General features: G+C 43.4%; 1 protein-coding gene across 1 annotated transcript; it reads left to right on the top strand.

The window, feature by feature from the left end:
* The first annotated feature begins 391 nt into the window (after window positions 1-391).
* On the top strand, window positions 392-14,984 carry TP53I3 (tumor protein p53 inducible protein 3). Its single transcript, XM_050893289.1, has 8 exons — window positions 392-523; window positions 2,137-2,274; window positions 3,454-3,559; window positions 10,551-10,693; window positions 11,374-11,641; window positions 12,860-13,072; window positions 13,664-13,860; window positions 14,647-14,984. The coding sequence occupies exons 1-8, from the start codon at window positions 407-409 to the stop codon at window positions 14,833-14,835; spliced, it is 1,371 nt and encodes a 456-aa protein (XP_050749246.1). The 5' UTR covers window positions 392-406; the 3' UTR covers window positions 14,836-14,984.
* Window positions 14,985-15,008: the final 24 nt, after the last annotated feature.

Raw genomic sequence — 15,008 nt, 5'->3', positions numbered from 1 at the left:
ATTCTTGTTTTGGGTCAAGCCTGGCCATCCCCAACCCCCCTATTTCTGCTCTGATCTGCTGGTTGTAGCAAGTTTTATCTCATTTCTTAGTGTTTTCACTGTGAACTGTTTCCTCAGTGAGAGGAAAATTAAATGCCAGGAAAAAAAGAACCCAGAAATACTTACACTATAAAAATGTAACTGGACTTTTATGGCCTTTCTGAGAAAGGTGAACATTTTCCTGCTGATTTATTCTGCTGCTCTCTTGTTTTTAGGATTTTTATTTTGTTATTTTGCTTATCTGAGGCCTAGCATTACTTCTGCTGAAACTCCTGAATTCCACATGGAGGAAGATCTGGTTTCCAATATAAAAGGGAAGGGGAATGAACATTTATACAGCTATTTCTTTTTACAGAATAGAAGGAAAATGAACCAACTGCAGGCTTTGCTGAATGACAGTCTTATCAGAACAGAGCATGTAGAAAACGCAGCTATCATCGACATAAAGGAAAGACAAGTCTGTGCATCAACCTTTGGCTTTAATGTAAGAGATCAAAGAGCATCCTAGGAAGTGACAGCAGCGATAGAAACTCCAGGAATCTAGAGCACAAAGTAGCGAAAATGGCAGGGAGCACAGCGCTCTACTAAATATACTTGCTTCTTTCAACCTCGGAGCTGAAGTTAGGGTACAGCCTTAGCTGCTGTGTTGAGAGGCTAACTTGTGAAGATGATTGCTAATTTCACATCTGTGATCTTTGGAAGAAAGATACTATTTAACTGGCATTTTCAAGGAGTCCTTTTTAACCACTTTGTGCTCAATGATTCCACCAGTAAAGCAGATGTACGTAGGTCCATTCTCTGGCACCGAGACCTGCTGGTATGGAATGCGCCATGCCCATACTATAACCCCAAAACAGAGTGGCTGTACCAGGTTGCCTATGGGGAGCGGTCCTGGGCCGTTCTAATTTTGCAAACTGTGCCTCGGAGTTGTTTGGGAACGTGCTTGCTGGCCCAGGCCAAAACTCTACCTGGACTGTTCTGACAGTACTCAGAACTGCTCCCTGGTACCTTAAATTTGCTGGTATAGATGTAGCTTATCTGTTTTCATTGTCCATCAGCTGATAAACAGCACTTCTGGTCATATCACATTATATGGCAAAACTAATACGCACTCCCTGACCCAGTCCATGAACTCTCTAGGAGTTCAGAAATGCTCCCACACCACAGTCATCCTTATGTCGTTGGAAGCTACCACTGTCTCTCCTAATCCCCGTGATACCAGCTCTCAAACATTTCCAGGCAGTTTTTCCAGGGGTACATATTGCTACCCTTGGCATGCTCGGAAGAATGTGTTCAGAAGATGAAGCTCTTGTTAAGATAGCCCCATCCCTGGGACAGATTCTCAGCAGAGTCATCAGTCCACTAGGTAATAGTGACGTAATCTTTAATATGTAAATGATCTTTAATATAAACCACAGCTTTTAAAGATGCTAGCCTGCTGGCTCTTCAGCAAGGCAGATTACATGCTGAGGTGCAGAGCAAAATCCTCAGCCGCTGTAAATTACCACCAGCTCCACTGACTTAAAAGAATTTCAGGCCAGAAGGGATCATCGGATCATCTCACCCAACCAGCTGAATATAAATCTGCCAAACCAGTGACCCAGTTACACATACACTGAGCCCAAGAGCTCATTGACATGAATAGATTTGTGACCTGTGTAGACTGCTCCACTGAGGTGTAATGATCTGGTCTGGACTTGCTAAAAGTTACACTTCCCCATTGAAGACTAAGAATATTTGAAATTGGCATCCTTGGGTGAGCTCTGCGCAAGCCCGGGGAAGGCGGCATCCCACCCTATACTGCCTTTCAACAGAAGGGTCCGGTCGCCACAGGGCGCATTGCTTACCTAGAGAAGTGTCACCGAGTAATGGGACTACACAGATAGTAATTACAGACTAAGCAGATTGTTTCAAATGAGACTTTGAAAATATAGTGGACTGTACAGAAACTAGGTCCAGTTTCAAAGCCAGGCAGATTTTTTTTTTTTTACATCATAATTTTAAGTGAACTATCAAAGACGGTGGGAGGGTGGAAGGCAGTTCATCGTTGCAAAGAGGTGCATTTTTGGTCCATAACACTGTGTTGTACTAACACAGGTGCCACCAGAGAATGCTTTGAACCTTATCTATACTTTCTACAAGAACTTATTGCAAGTTAGAAGGGGAGGACTCTACTTCAAGGAGAAGTACTACAAATGTGTCCGCGCAGATGAGCATTCCATCTATCTTCAAAACGTACGTCGACAAGAGCTGTGGCTGTCCTGAGAAACCTGGAGACTTGCTACTTCCTTCCCTTGCTGCCTGGTTACGTGAATACTATAGCACAAGCAGAAAGCCTTCACGTGCTTCTTTCTTTCTTTCTATATCACCTTCCCAGCAGGTGTGGAATAATATTGGTGCAGAATACAAAAAAGTGTCAGCTGTGTAATACAAATTCAACAGGTAACACCATTCATTTCCCTAACACCAGCTGCAGTGCTTGTCACGTTCTCCTTTAAATCAGTTCATCTCCCTAAGCTGAGAAAAAACTATCACTTCATTTTTTTGCCTGGTTGGTTTCTTGCCTCATTAATTAATTAATCAGGTAATACGAGGGCCTGGCAAGCCCAGAGCCAGAATAAGGTAGGAGGAGCAGGTAACTGGGTGGGGGGAGAGAAGAGACACGGGTGAGCAGGATCTTGTTTGACAGCTTACTCGCCTTGTGAGACTCCAGCCTCAGTAATTCACCTATGACATTCAGAAGCAGAACCTGAGGACACAGCTGCATGCAGCCATGCTCGGGATGGCAGAGTTTTGTTACTACTGCCAGGTCACTCATTCTGAAGTAAATACATCCAACTGGTTGTTACTGGGGTCTTCTTAATTCTTCCCCTCCCCAGTAAATCCACCCTGAAATGAGCTACGCAACTGGCAGAACAGGCTGAGCAGCTCTTAAATTTAGATCCTGTTTCAGAAAAATGCAGTACTTTGCAATGTCTTTTTCTATTCCTTATTATAAATGAGTGAGGCAGAGTTTGGGAGGCGGGTTCATAAAACACTGGGCATGCTTTCATGTAAATACTAGTTATTTTATTTGCATTTATCAGTGCTTTTGCATATGACATTGACCACTAGGATAACACTTCTTCAGAATGTTGTGCAAGAATACATTAACCAATAGAAGTGAGAATAGGCAATATAATAAAGGATTTGACTGACTTGCTTTAATAGTCAGCAGTCTTCAAAACATGCACTGTCACTGTTTGTCTGTGTCCTGGCTTAGACGTTAAGATAGCATTTGCCTTTTTTCCCCCAAGAAAACAGGTATATTGGCAAAGAAAATGCCTGTAATTGGCCCAAATTGTAAGGCAATATGTATACCTACGTATTTTTTTAGAACCTTGTAACCTTACACCAATTTTCCATATTATCTAGCCAGATGGAGGCCTGATAGTTGTGAAGACAAAGACTTTCATCCTGGTTGCTACTTACAGAGTGGGCACGTATCCCAGTGTGTGCGTGGAAGCTGTGGAGAAACTAGGTAAGAGAATGCCTGTATCTGTGTGCCTGCATGCTGGCGTCTCATTGATTAGCTCCACCCTTGCAAACAGCTTCAACAATTAATCTGATGAACTACCAAATCCTGAAAATCTGGGAAACTGAATACAGACATGGGTTATTGCTCCATGGCTAAACCCTCTCCTGACATCTCATCCCACTGTGCTAGGTACACGTGCTCCAAAGCCTCGATGGGTATGAACAGGTTGCAGAACTCTCGCTTTCCTTGGCTGTTCTGGCACGCGTTTTCTGTTAGTTACCCGTCAACAAAATGGGACCTGACAGTCACATTTTCTTGACCTCATGTGCCTAATACTGAGGTCTTAAGCACACTTGTGTAGAGCATCAGCTTTGATACTCTGCTTCACAGTCCACTTCTTCAATGACACATGAGCTCTCCAAGGGTTTCAAACTTTCTCTAGAAAGCCTAGTCTCTAGGAGAAAGTTGGACTCTCTTTTCCTACATGTGAATCTTGAGACATCATGAAGCTAGTTTTCTTGTCTCACAGCAACAAAGCACCTCTTCTCTAACAAAAATGCCCATTTCCTTCCCTCTCCTGCTCAAGTTTCCTTTGTGTGAGTCCTCTTAAGTTCCTCCCTCTTGGGCTCAGTGTTTTAAAGACTTAGTGTTAACATCTACCTCTTTGTTCACCATTCGGGAATGTTGCAAAACCCAGCCCTTCGCAGTCCAGCTGCAGAACCCTGATTGCATCTCAGATGTAGGTTTCCCTTTGTGTGGAAGTGCTGGCAAGGATTAACCACTCTTCCCTGTCCTTGGTCTGGGAGATAAATAACAGTTACACATCTTATTGATGTAATATATGGCTGACTCTGTATCAAGGACACAATCATCACATCATCCAAATGGATAAAATGCACAAGAGCAGATTCCCAGAATATCCTTGATTTTCACCACAGGGGTAATTCTAAGGAATTTCTAAAGAATTTCAAGGGTATTTCTAAGGAATACTTTGTAGAGCAATAAGATTCCACTTAATCTATGGATATGCCCATCTCCTTTCACTGAAAAGGAATAAAATTGTAGGCCCACTGTGCTCCTAGCTTTTGTTCCTCACTTAGGTGCCTGAAAGTAAGTGGAATGAATTTGTGGTTTGGGGCATAACCTGTTTCGTCTGGAATGAGCTATTAGACTCTCAGTAACAAATTTTTCATCCGACTTTTTTCGAAAGGCTTTTACAATTCAAAAAGCTACGATCAAGAACAAGATTTTTAGAAGCTATAATGCAGGTTTTAGAACAACCTTGCCTGCTGGACCCTCAGAAGCCTGGTTCTTGGCTGGTGGGTCTATGCTTGGTGCCAGGCTGGCAGAGACTGGCCTCCGCTGCAGCCTCTCCACTTCTTCACACTTCACAGCCCCTGCACTTTGTTTAACCAAAACACATCTGACTGCAGACAGGGCAGGAGAAGAGGGAAGTGGATTGCCTGTGTTTTTTGGATCTTTCCTATGTTCATTTCAGCCTCAACTATCAGAGCAACCTGAGGCCGCTTTATGTTATGTTCTGCTTTCTCTAGTTCTTGGCCACTGTTTTTGTCAGTGTCTCGTAGCAGGTTGAGCACAAAACCATTGCACCAGCACTGCACTGCCTAGGGAGCCCCGATTTTCTTGTGCTCCAGACATGATTCTGCCTCATCCCTGTGATATTTAGCAGCTGTGATGGATCTATTAGAGATTAGGTATTATAGGTCTTTGTCACTGACATGTATGGCCAGCACATTAACTTCAAATTATATGAATTTTGGCGGACATGTATGTGCTGGGCTGAGGAACAGAGAGATTTCCCATGCTGGTAACATTTGGCATACGGTAAGGACAAACAGCTTCAAGCAGTAACCTCAAGGACGTCCACTGGGTTAAGTCTACTGAGAGCATCAATAGGAGTTTTTAATCACTGGGTGAAAACGGGTATGAAATGCTACCAAACCAGAATGGCCCTTCCAGGTACGGAGTGTTTTCAAGGGATTGTTTCCATCTAGGGCAGCATTAGTGAGACTTACTAAATCTAAGAATTGGGCTTTATATTTTAAGCTAACTTCAGACTAGCTCTATCCTAGTCTTTTTCTGCAGTACTACAAGTGGAGCTCGAGCAGATCCAAAAGGTGCCATTGTGTTATTTAGCCCCAAGTCTGTCCAGCGGGCTCAGTAATCAATTCAGGAGCCGTATCACAGTTGATACTAGCTTCTTTGCTGCCGCGGGAGGAAGGCAGAAAGTGTAAAGTTGGGAGATGGCAAAAAACGCCAACACTTGCAAAATCCTGTAACAATTTGCACACAAGTTATTTGGTCTTGCAAATAGTCACATTGTCCATAATTGGCTACTGTTCCTGAGTAAAGTCTAAGGTCTAAGTGTTTCCAGGGCCAGATTTGCAGCGGTTTTGACAATGTGTATTTTCTGGGGTTTATTCTTGCTGTTCTGGATGATTTCTTTGCAAAAAGAAAACAACGTAGCTTTTCTTCGCATGTTACAAGAGATTTCTGAAAATGATTTAAAGTGGTCAGTGTTTATTCTTTAAAACAGATAATACCTCATGAATATACGTATTAGTATTTTTAATTTTCAGCTAGAAATACAGCTGTTTTCTTTCGAGTACAGTATAGTCTGAGGTGGGTTTGAACTTGAAAAAAAGCATCTCCATTACAGCAATTCTGTATACGATTTTTATCATTGTTGTTTGGGGTTTTTTTAAATTTATTTCCTTGTGTTATTATAGCGGACTACTTTAGAGAGAAAGGTAGCTGAATCAGCAGAAAACTTGAACTTCATCAACCTCAGAAGGACTGCTCATGAGGAAATAAAGTATAAAAGTTTGAAGCATTATCCTGTTTAAGCAAGAAACTACTGCTTTACAACATTGCAACTGCTGAGTTTCCTTCTGTTTTCTCAAGAACACTTGAGGGCTCACTGCTCGTAAGAGGACTACCCTATGCGTCTATCATCTAAGTTTCTTAACTGAATTGAAAGTAATGTCTTCAAGATTTGGTTTAAGATGCTCTGCTTAATCTTTCTAATGTTGTCTTTTAGCCTGTTTCCAGATAAGAAAATTATTAATCTCCCTAAGCAAAGAAACTTCTCTCACAGCATTAAAGCTATGCATAGCATCACAGACTCAAGGGAAAAAGGAAATGTTACATTAACAGATTTTCAGATTGTCCTGTCCATCTTTCAATATTACAAATAAAACACATTTTTAACATGTCAATTTGCATTGCAATTGATGGCTATAGAAAGTTATTTTAAATTGTAGTGGATTGCAAAGTTCTGTGAGGACTGGGGTGGAGGGACAACGTCACTACCAAGCTTGAATCAGACTGTGTACTGTAAGACATCGAAGAATCCACATCATTACTGTACAGGGGATAGCTGAGGCTCTGCCTACATCACCAAGTGAAGAGCAGTCTCAAGAAAACGAGACTCCATGATCTTTTCATCTGCAGAAACAAATAAATTATTAGCTCTTTGAGTCATGTGAGAACAAAAGCATTTTTAGCTATATTTGATTCTAAATTAGTTTAGTTTCAAAGAACAGTTTAAAAGCCTGAATCCAAAAATCTCAAAATCAATAGGAAAAAAATCCACAGAAGAATCCCACACCTGGACAGACATATGATCTATCATTTTTAAATACTCTGAAGTGTCAGTTTTATTCCTTGACAACTCTCAAATACTCAAGAGCTGGTGACTATGGAGAAAGGCATGATCTGATCCTTCTCCCTCTGGGAGAAACAGCAAAGCTCAACAAAGAGGTGCGATCAGGCAGCTAAAACATCAGGTAGAAATGCAGCGGGCTGACGGACGTGAACCAGTAAACTTTGAACATTGACATCTTATGGGAACGAGAGCATAATAAAGCCTCCTCAGGTGGATATATAGCATAAGGAGTGTCACAGCTCATGTGCCCTTAATGCAACCTAAGTAAATCTGGTCTGCACTACTCAGAGTTCAGAAATCAAAGCAGCAGCTCAGTGCTCTGCCCGAGAACGTACAGATACACACACATCCAGCGGGTCGGCACAGCACAGGCATTAGACCAAACCTCCCTGTGTGCTGGGGGGAGCGGCGGATCTTCACCTCAATGCCAAAGGGGAAAGCAGATTTCTGCCTCAATCCGTGGAATAAACCGGGTCCGTGGGTAGAAGTAATGGCGAGATGTACTAATATTTCTGACTCTGCTCATGTCTTTCCTTCCAAAGTAAAACACAACCTCGTCCTGTTCCACCCCTTGACTTGCTGGGGAATGGCTGATAGCAAGGGCAGAGCTGGGAGAGGAGGAACTGGGATCAGACTCTGTTCCCGAGGACAGGCTGGGTTCATTCCTGGTGCAGAGAACGTCCTGCCTTCTCTACAGGAAAAAGGTCAGTCACAAATTGTGCTCGGGAACCACGTAACTTCTTTAAATTGTTGTTTTGGGCTACTGCTGGCAGATCTGACAGTTTGAAGTTGTTGCACTTGGTTGGTTTTCAATTCCTGCCGTTTTCTGTGCATTTGAAGGCAATGCAGATATTCGGATCCTCACTGTATTTTTTTTTATATTTTTGTGGGTCTGCTTCTAGCAACAAAGACAAGCATTTCTAAAAATGCAGGTTAGTGAACTGTGTTGGAAGAGGGACAAAAGCTTCTTTCGCATCTTATTTTTAACTGACTAAATTTGGACACAATTAAGAGAGCAGAAATATCTGTTACGGGGTGGTATCTGGTGGGCTTCCCATTAAATTTTTGTGCTAATACAGACAAATTTTGTGGGACTGGATTAAATGGTTCAGCTGAAAACAACAAATAGCCAGCCTCTGAAAGAAAAGCCTTTAAGTTACATTTTATACGAATAATTGGAAGTGTTTATTCACCATAAAATATCCGTAGAGCACCACCCCGTGGGGATTTGCATTCCTGGGGTTTCAAGGTGTTTATCATTCTGCATTTGCAGTCTTACCACAAATAATTAAGTATGCAGTTAGCTTTTCCTGTGCAGATATCCTAATGCAAGTGATTTTTACAGAGGGCATGGTGGTCTATCACACAATGCTGTTTACTTGAAGAGGCTCTGGCTTGCAGCCCACCCTGTGCACGTCTTTGGGCGGCAGCCCTATGCTGTATTCAGTATAGTACCAGCTCTTGGGAAGTAATACAGTCATTCCCGGTGTGATTCTCTCTTCTCATCTCCTTCCACCCAGCACCCAGGGCGCAGAGGGAAGACTGCTCCAGATTTGATTTTGCCAGGCGGGAGGAGGCTTGACATCTGTGTTGGGTTTGTGTGGTGGGGTTTTGGTAGCGGGGCAGGTGCTACAGGGGTGGCTCCTGTGAGAAGCTGGTAGAAGCTTCCCCGGCTCCAAGTCGGACCTGCCGCTGGCCAAGGCCGAGCCCATCAGTGACAGTGGTAGTGCCTCTGTGATAGCATATTTAAGAAGGGGAAAAGGACTGCTGAAAAGAAAACCGGCAGTGGAGAGAGGAGTGGGATGTGAGAGAAACAACCGTGCCGACACCGAGGTCAGTGAAGAAGGAGAAGGAGGAGGTGCGCCGGAGCAGAGATTCCTCTGCAGCCCGTGGTGAGATGGCAGGCTGTCCCCCTGCAGCCCATGGAGGTGAACGGTGGAGCAGAGATTCCCCTGCAGCCCGTGGAGGACCCCACGCTGGAGCAGTTAGCTGGGCCCGGAGAAGGCCGTGACTCCATGGGAAAGCCCACGCTGGAGCAGCTCGTGGAGGACTGCAGCCCGTGGAAAGGACTCGCGTTGGAGAAGCCCGTGGAGGGCTGACCCCCGTGGGAGGGACCCCATGCTGGGAGCAGGGGAAGAGTGTGAGGAGTTCTCCCCCTGAGGAGGAAGGAGCGGCAGAAACAACCTGTGATGAACTGACCCAAACCCCCATTCCCCGTCCCCTTGCGCCGCTCGAGGGGGGAGGAGGTAGAGGTATCGGGAGCAAAGCTGAGCCCAGGAAGAAGGGAGGGGTGGGGGGAAGGTGTGTTTTTAAGATATGGCTCTATTTCTCATTATTCTACTCTGATTTGATTGGTAACAAATTAAATTGATTTCTTTTTCCCCAAGTCGAGTCTGTTTTTTGCCTGTAACCATAATTGGTGAGTGATCCCTCCCTGTCCTGGTCTCGACTCACGAGCTTTTTTGTTGTATTTTCTCCTCCCCATCGCACCGGGGGGGAGCAGTGAGTGAGCGGCTGCGTGGTGCTTTGTTGCTGGCTGGGCCTAAACCACGACAACATCTCAGCCCATCTCAACAGCTGCTGGTGCCGCAAGCAAGGAACCCAGGAATCGTGTCTGAGGAGTTACTTGAAAGACTCCTGCATAAGTGGGACCCTCTACCAGAGCAGATCAGGCACACAGGAATCACCTGCTGAGGCAAGGGAAATAAATAGGAATTTTTAAAACCTTTTGTTATCTTTCATTTGCACTAGATTACCACTGTGTCTTTGTGTATCTTCAAGTTGTTGTCTATGGGCTGAATCATAAAGCAGCACATACATGATTTTAGATGTGTCAAATAAAGGCTCTTTCTGCTGAGGGTTTTAAAATCCCATTTGTGTCTACTATTTTAAGGGCCTGTGTCCTTTAGTCAGTTGAGCACTGGGGCCCTAATCATTCAGGAAGTCGAGAGCAAAGGATGTGATTTTCATTTGTGTGTTACAATTAAGGTGGGTGGGTGGTCAGCGCTGCTGCATCCACATGCGGCTCTGTGCAGGGTTAAAGGCTATGGCTTGGTGCAAGGTGATCTCCAGGGTTTGTCAAATGGCTTTTGCAACTATATGTTGTGTCCCAATGTTAATGTATTTCATTGCATTATAACTCCTCAGCTTTCTCTGGCAGCCCTCCCGTCTTCTACCTTTGAACTGTGTCACAGTTTGCATTGTCCATCTGCAGAGTGGAGTCTGTGGAGCTGTGGTTACTGATTACTGAGGTTTTCCAGTGTGCCTGCATTCATGCTGGGTTTTTTGGTTTTGGGTTTTTTTCAGAGAAAATGTTGGCAGCCTGTTTTGATTGCCCAGGAGGCCCAGAAAATCTCTACGTGAAAGAAGTGATGAAACCACATCCAGGAGAAGGAGAAGTTCTATTGAAGGTCTCTGCCAGTGCTCTCAATAGGGCTGATTTACTCCAGGTATGTGTATGCTAAGCAGATTTATGCACCTGAAAACGACACCAATTTTTCAAGCCCCTATCTGAAGTCTTGATAAATCTGAAGAGTTAAAAGAGATCAGACCTGGTGAGCCTTTGGATGGGAGAGTTCATAGGGCTGAAAGAAGAGAGGTCTGTTGATTCAGCAGATATAGATAAATGTTTTTATCTGGGTCACTGCAATGCTGGGGTGGCATGGAAAGGCAGCTGCCTTTCAAGAAAAGATGTAAAACCAAAGCTCTGGTCTTTCTAGATGCTTAGACCATTCTCTGGGCATTTGAGATGAACATGAAATGTTCCACGGGCTCAATTCCAGCATGGGAAAATCACATTCAAATTGTGAAGTCTGAGCTGCTTTAATTTGAGCTGGAAGCCACGCTCTGCAACTGGAGACCATAATACCTCCCCAGCATGGATTGGCCTGGACAAAGGGGACTCACAACACATTGCACACAGAGTTTTAAGAATAAAACATACTTAGGAAATAAGAAGTGTTGCCAGAGGACAAAAGATCCTCAAATTACTGGAACATTTGCACAGTGCAAAATCAGGATTAAATAAATAGGGATTTAGTTTGGAGGCATGTGAACAAAATATTGCAGGTCATTACACTCACTGATGTGTGGCCTTTCCTTTCTTGCCCTCTCTTTTCTTTTGTTTTAGAGGAGAGGGAAGTATCCTCCCCCCAAAGGAGCAAGTGATATTTTAGGCTTGGAAGCAGCTGGGAGTGTGGCTGGGCTCGGACCTGGCTGCAGGGGCCAGTGGAAGATTGGCGATGCAGTGATGGCTCTGCTCTCCGGAGGTGGCCAGGCAGAATATGTTACAGTACCCGAAGGCTACCTGATGCCAATTCCCAATGATATGACTTTTATTCAGGCTGCAGCCATTCCCGAAGCCTGGTTAACAGCCTTTCAGCTGCTGCATTTTGTAGGTGAGAGGCGTATTTGCAAATCTATCCCACCAAAACAGCTCATCTTCCTTTCTGTTATGAAATCCTCTCTTTGTTGCCTCCATCTGAATGCTGTTTGCCTTCGAAGAGCCTTTTCTCTGTTGCTCCATTCACATGGGTCAGAATCCGGTATGCCAGAACCAAATCCTGAAATCTTGACCACATCTCCCCAGTCACAACTTACTCTGCTGATTGCATATTTACAAAGAAGGATATGGAAAGATGGTCAGGTTTTCTTTTCGTCCATATTTCTCAGCTTGAATGGCAATTCCATTAAGCCTAAACCCTGAAATAACTTACGTGTTCTCCAAACAACTGAAAACGCATCCTACTTCTAAAGATTTGACTTTGCTACAAGCATGACCATATCATGAACTTTCTCACTAATTGCCTGTGGATCTACAGTAGACAACATCTTCTTGTACTTTGTTTCAGAGACATTAATTGTAGGCAGAATCCCCTCTGAGCTGATTTAAAACAGACGTAAGCACACACTCTTCATTTTGAAAATGTGCTACGGAGGCACTAACAGTAGCACTTGCCAGGGTTTTCCTCAGTTGACAAATACCCTTCTTCTGCCCTCTTCAGCAGTAGCATCTAAAAGCTCCACTAAAGAACAGGACTTACAAACAAGTAACTTTCCTCACTACCCGAAATGCAGACTCGCTTCCAGCAGTGTTGCTTCCTGGGGGTCTGTAGTCAATTAGGACCACGTCTCCAGGACTACTCGGTGCCTGCCTTCCAGCAGCAATCAGTGGAACACAAATGGATGCATTAGGGCAACCAGTAGATGGTAAAATGATAGGTAGAACTGGTCCTTAACGTTACCCAGCGCTTCTGGGATTTCTCCATTGTTGAGTGCCTGATTTCTCAGTATTAACATCCTCCAAGTGTGTTTTCTGTTGGTGGCAGTGGATGGTCCCAGTATAAAAAGGCTAAGCAGCTTGGTCACGGATGCCCAGAACTGGACAGGGCCAAGCTAAAGTCATTCCACTGTAGTTGGTAAAATGGAGTCCTGTCGGTACACTGCGAGCTGTGGTAGTTCTGGATTTGTTTCTTTTAGGAAGGATACAAAGACGTACACAAAGCCCACTCAAGGGCATCTCTTTCAGCTTCCTCTTCAGTATTTTCCACCCTGATCATGTTTTAATCCAAAGGTGATGCCAAAAGGGTAACCATTTCCCTTACATCCTCCTTCAGGTAAAATACAGAAGGGCGAGAGAGTGCTGATCCACGCTGGAGCTAGTGGAGTTGGTATGGCAGCCATTCAGCTGGTAAGACTGGCAAAAGCTATTCCCATCGTGACAGCAGGAACTCAAGAGAAACTGAAAGCAACAGCAAACGCCGGAGCAGCTGCAGGGTTCAACTACAAGAATGAAGATTTTAGTGAAAAGGTCTTGGAGTTCACCCAAGGTAAGAACCTGTATGTGAAAGACACTTACATTTGAGGAGTGTGTACCTCCTAACGTATATGCACATACACTCAATGTCAGCTATCACCTTAGTCAGTGAAGGAGCAGACAGTAATGACCCTGTTAGCACAACCTAACAGCCCAAGAATGTATCTTTCCTTCGTTTGATTGCGCTTTGTTTTCTGCATGGACTCTCTCTGGCTTTGTGTTCATTTGGGGCATAAATATTGTGCCTGTGTTATTGTTGCCTCCACAAGGAACGGTGGGACCAAATCCTCACACTTGTAAATGTTTGAATCTGGGAACAAAACTTAGTTTTCTTACTGTTAGAAAAATTTAGCTTTCCTAAGCATTTGGGATGGTTTATGACAGAGTCTGCATCTGGGTATCTATAATGATTCTTTTTTTGTGCCTGATTCTAGAATTCCTTACAAATCATTGTGCCAATTCCTAATTTCAGTAGAAAGATTTAAGTAAGAATTGCAGGATTGATTCTGTTCTATAAAGAACAAGGTTTTAGTTTTGCCTGAAATTATCCTACCTTTAATGCAGCTTGACTACATTGCTGAAATCTTTTCTGTTTCTACTTGAGGTTCTGGAGTAGACATTATTTTAGATTGTGTTGGTGGCTCATACTGGGAGAAGAATCTCAACTGTCTGACTACTGATGGCCGGTGGATTATTTATGGACTGCTGAGTGGAAGTGAAGTACATGGAGATTTGCTTGCAAGGCTGCTTTCCAAAAGAGCAAGCATCCATACAAGTCTATTACGATCACGAGACAAGGAGGCAAGTAATGGCTATCAACAGTGTATACAGTTTGATCTTAAAATCAATGATAGTTTTGAGAGCTTTCTTTTGATACCAGTGTTAAAGCAGAATTTAACACATTATTACCAAAAAAGCACCACCTTGAACTCTTACTACATACTTTGGAAAACATTGCAAAATTAAGCTATCATTTCCCTTTTCTATTTTTATCAAATGGCTCCCTTTTACAACTACTGAATCAGAGGAATGATACCCAGAACTTCTTAACGTACTGCATGAGTACCATCATTTAAAGATTTGGCCTAAGAAGAAACAAAACTCAAGTGATCAGGCAACTTGATCAAGTCGGGAGGGGGGGGGGGCAGGGGGGAGAAAAACCTCTATTAGATAATTTTTCAAAGTAGAGACCAAGGCCGTTTGGATGCCTAGAAATTACCAAGGAAAAATCACTTTATGTGGAAAATTTTCACGTATTACAGTAAAAGACAGCAGTGCAGAGCCCTAGGATAGATTCTGTCCGTGGTTTAATACATTATATTCTCAAGAACTTTCAGTTTGAGTTTAAATGGTTCTGCACTGAGCTTATACCACTTGTTTTGGAGAATTTCAATTAAAATATAATAAATCTAAAGGTTTTCTTCTGGTTTGTAATTTACACCTATCAGATGTTTACATGTCCGTCTCACTATAAAAATGCCAGAAAGTATCTCCTTGAGAACTGTGCACATTTTGTATATTGCGCTTAGAGATACCTCTGTGAATGAAATGATTGGAAATAATCTTCAAAATCCTTTTTTTCTTCAGTATAAGGAACGGCTGGTGAAAGCCTTCACGGAAGATGTGCTGCCGTATTTTTCTGGAGGAACCTCCCCTCATCTTCAACCATTTGTCGACAGCGTTTACCCTCTGCACGAGATTGCAGAAGCACACAGGATCATGGAAGAAAACAAGAATATTGGCAAAATTGTCATCGAAATGCCTGCTTCATCTTAAAGAAAGGCCTACTGCCGTAGTTGTTTCAGGGACAGAATCATTACAGGTGTTTGACAAGCACAGAATCTGCCGTTTCTGCTTCTTCCAAACCTGGAATGATTTATTGCGGGAGGAAGCCAAAAAGGAGGGGTAAAGCAAAGCCTTACAGGACGCATTTAATAAAAAGGTTCACG

Source organism: Gymnogyps californianus, chromosome 3 (assembly GCF_018139145.2).
Source record: "Gymnogyps californianus isolate 813 chromosome 3, ASM1813914v2, whole genome shotgun sequence".
Lineage (NCBI taxonomy): Eukaryota > Metazoa > Chordata > Aves > Accipitriformes > Cathartidae > Gymnogyps > Gymnogyps californianus.
The sequence above is the reverse complement of the archived record's forward strand: the minus strand, read 5'-3'. Positions and strand labels throughout refer to the sequence as shown.

What these genes read in the sequence shown, in the direction of transcription:
- TP53I3 (XM_050893289.1), top strand. Translation starts at nt 407, where the DNA reads ATGAACCAACTGCAGGCTTTGCTGAATGACAGTCTTATCAGAACAGAG. An exon ending in ATAGGGCTGATTTACTCCAG is followed by an intron (nt 10,694 to 11,373) that starts GTATGTGTATGC and finishes CTTTTGTTTTAG; the next exon opens with AGGAGAGGGAAGTATCCTCC. An exon ending in GGTCTTGGAGTTCACCCAAG is followed by an intron (nt 13,073 to 13,663) that starts GTAAGAACCTGT and finishes TTTCTACTTGAG; the next exon opens with GTTCTGGAGTAGACATTATT.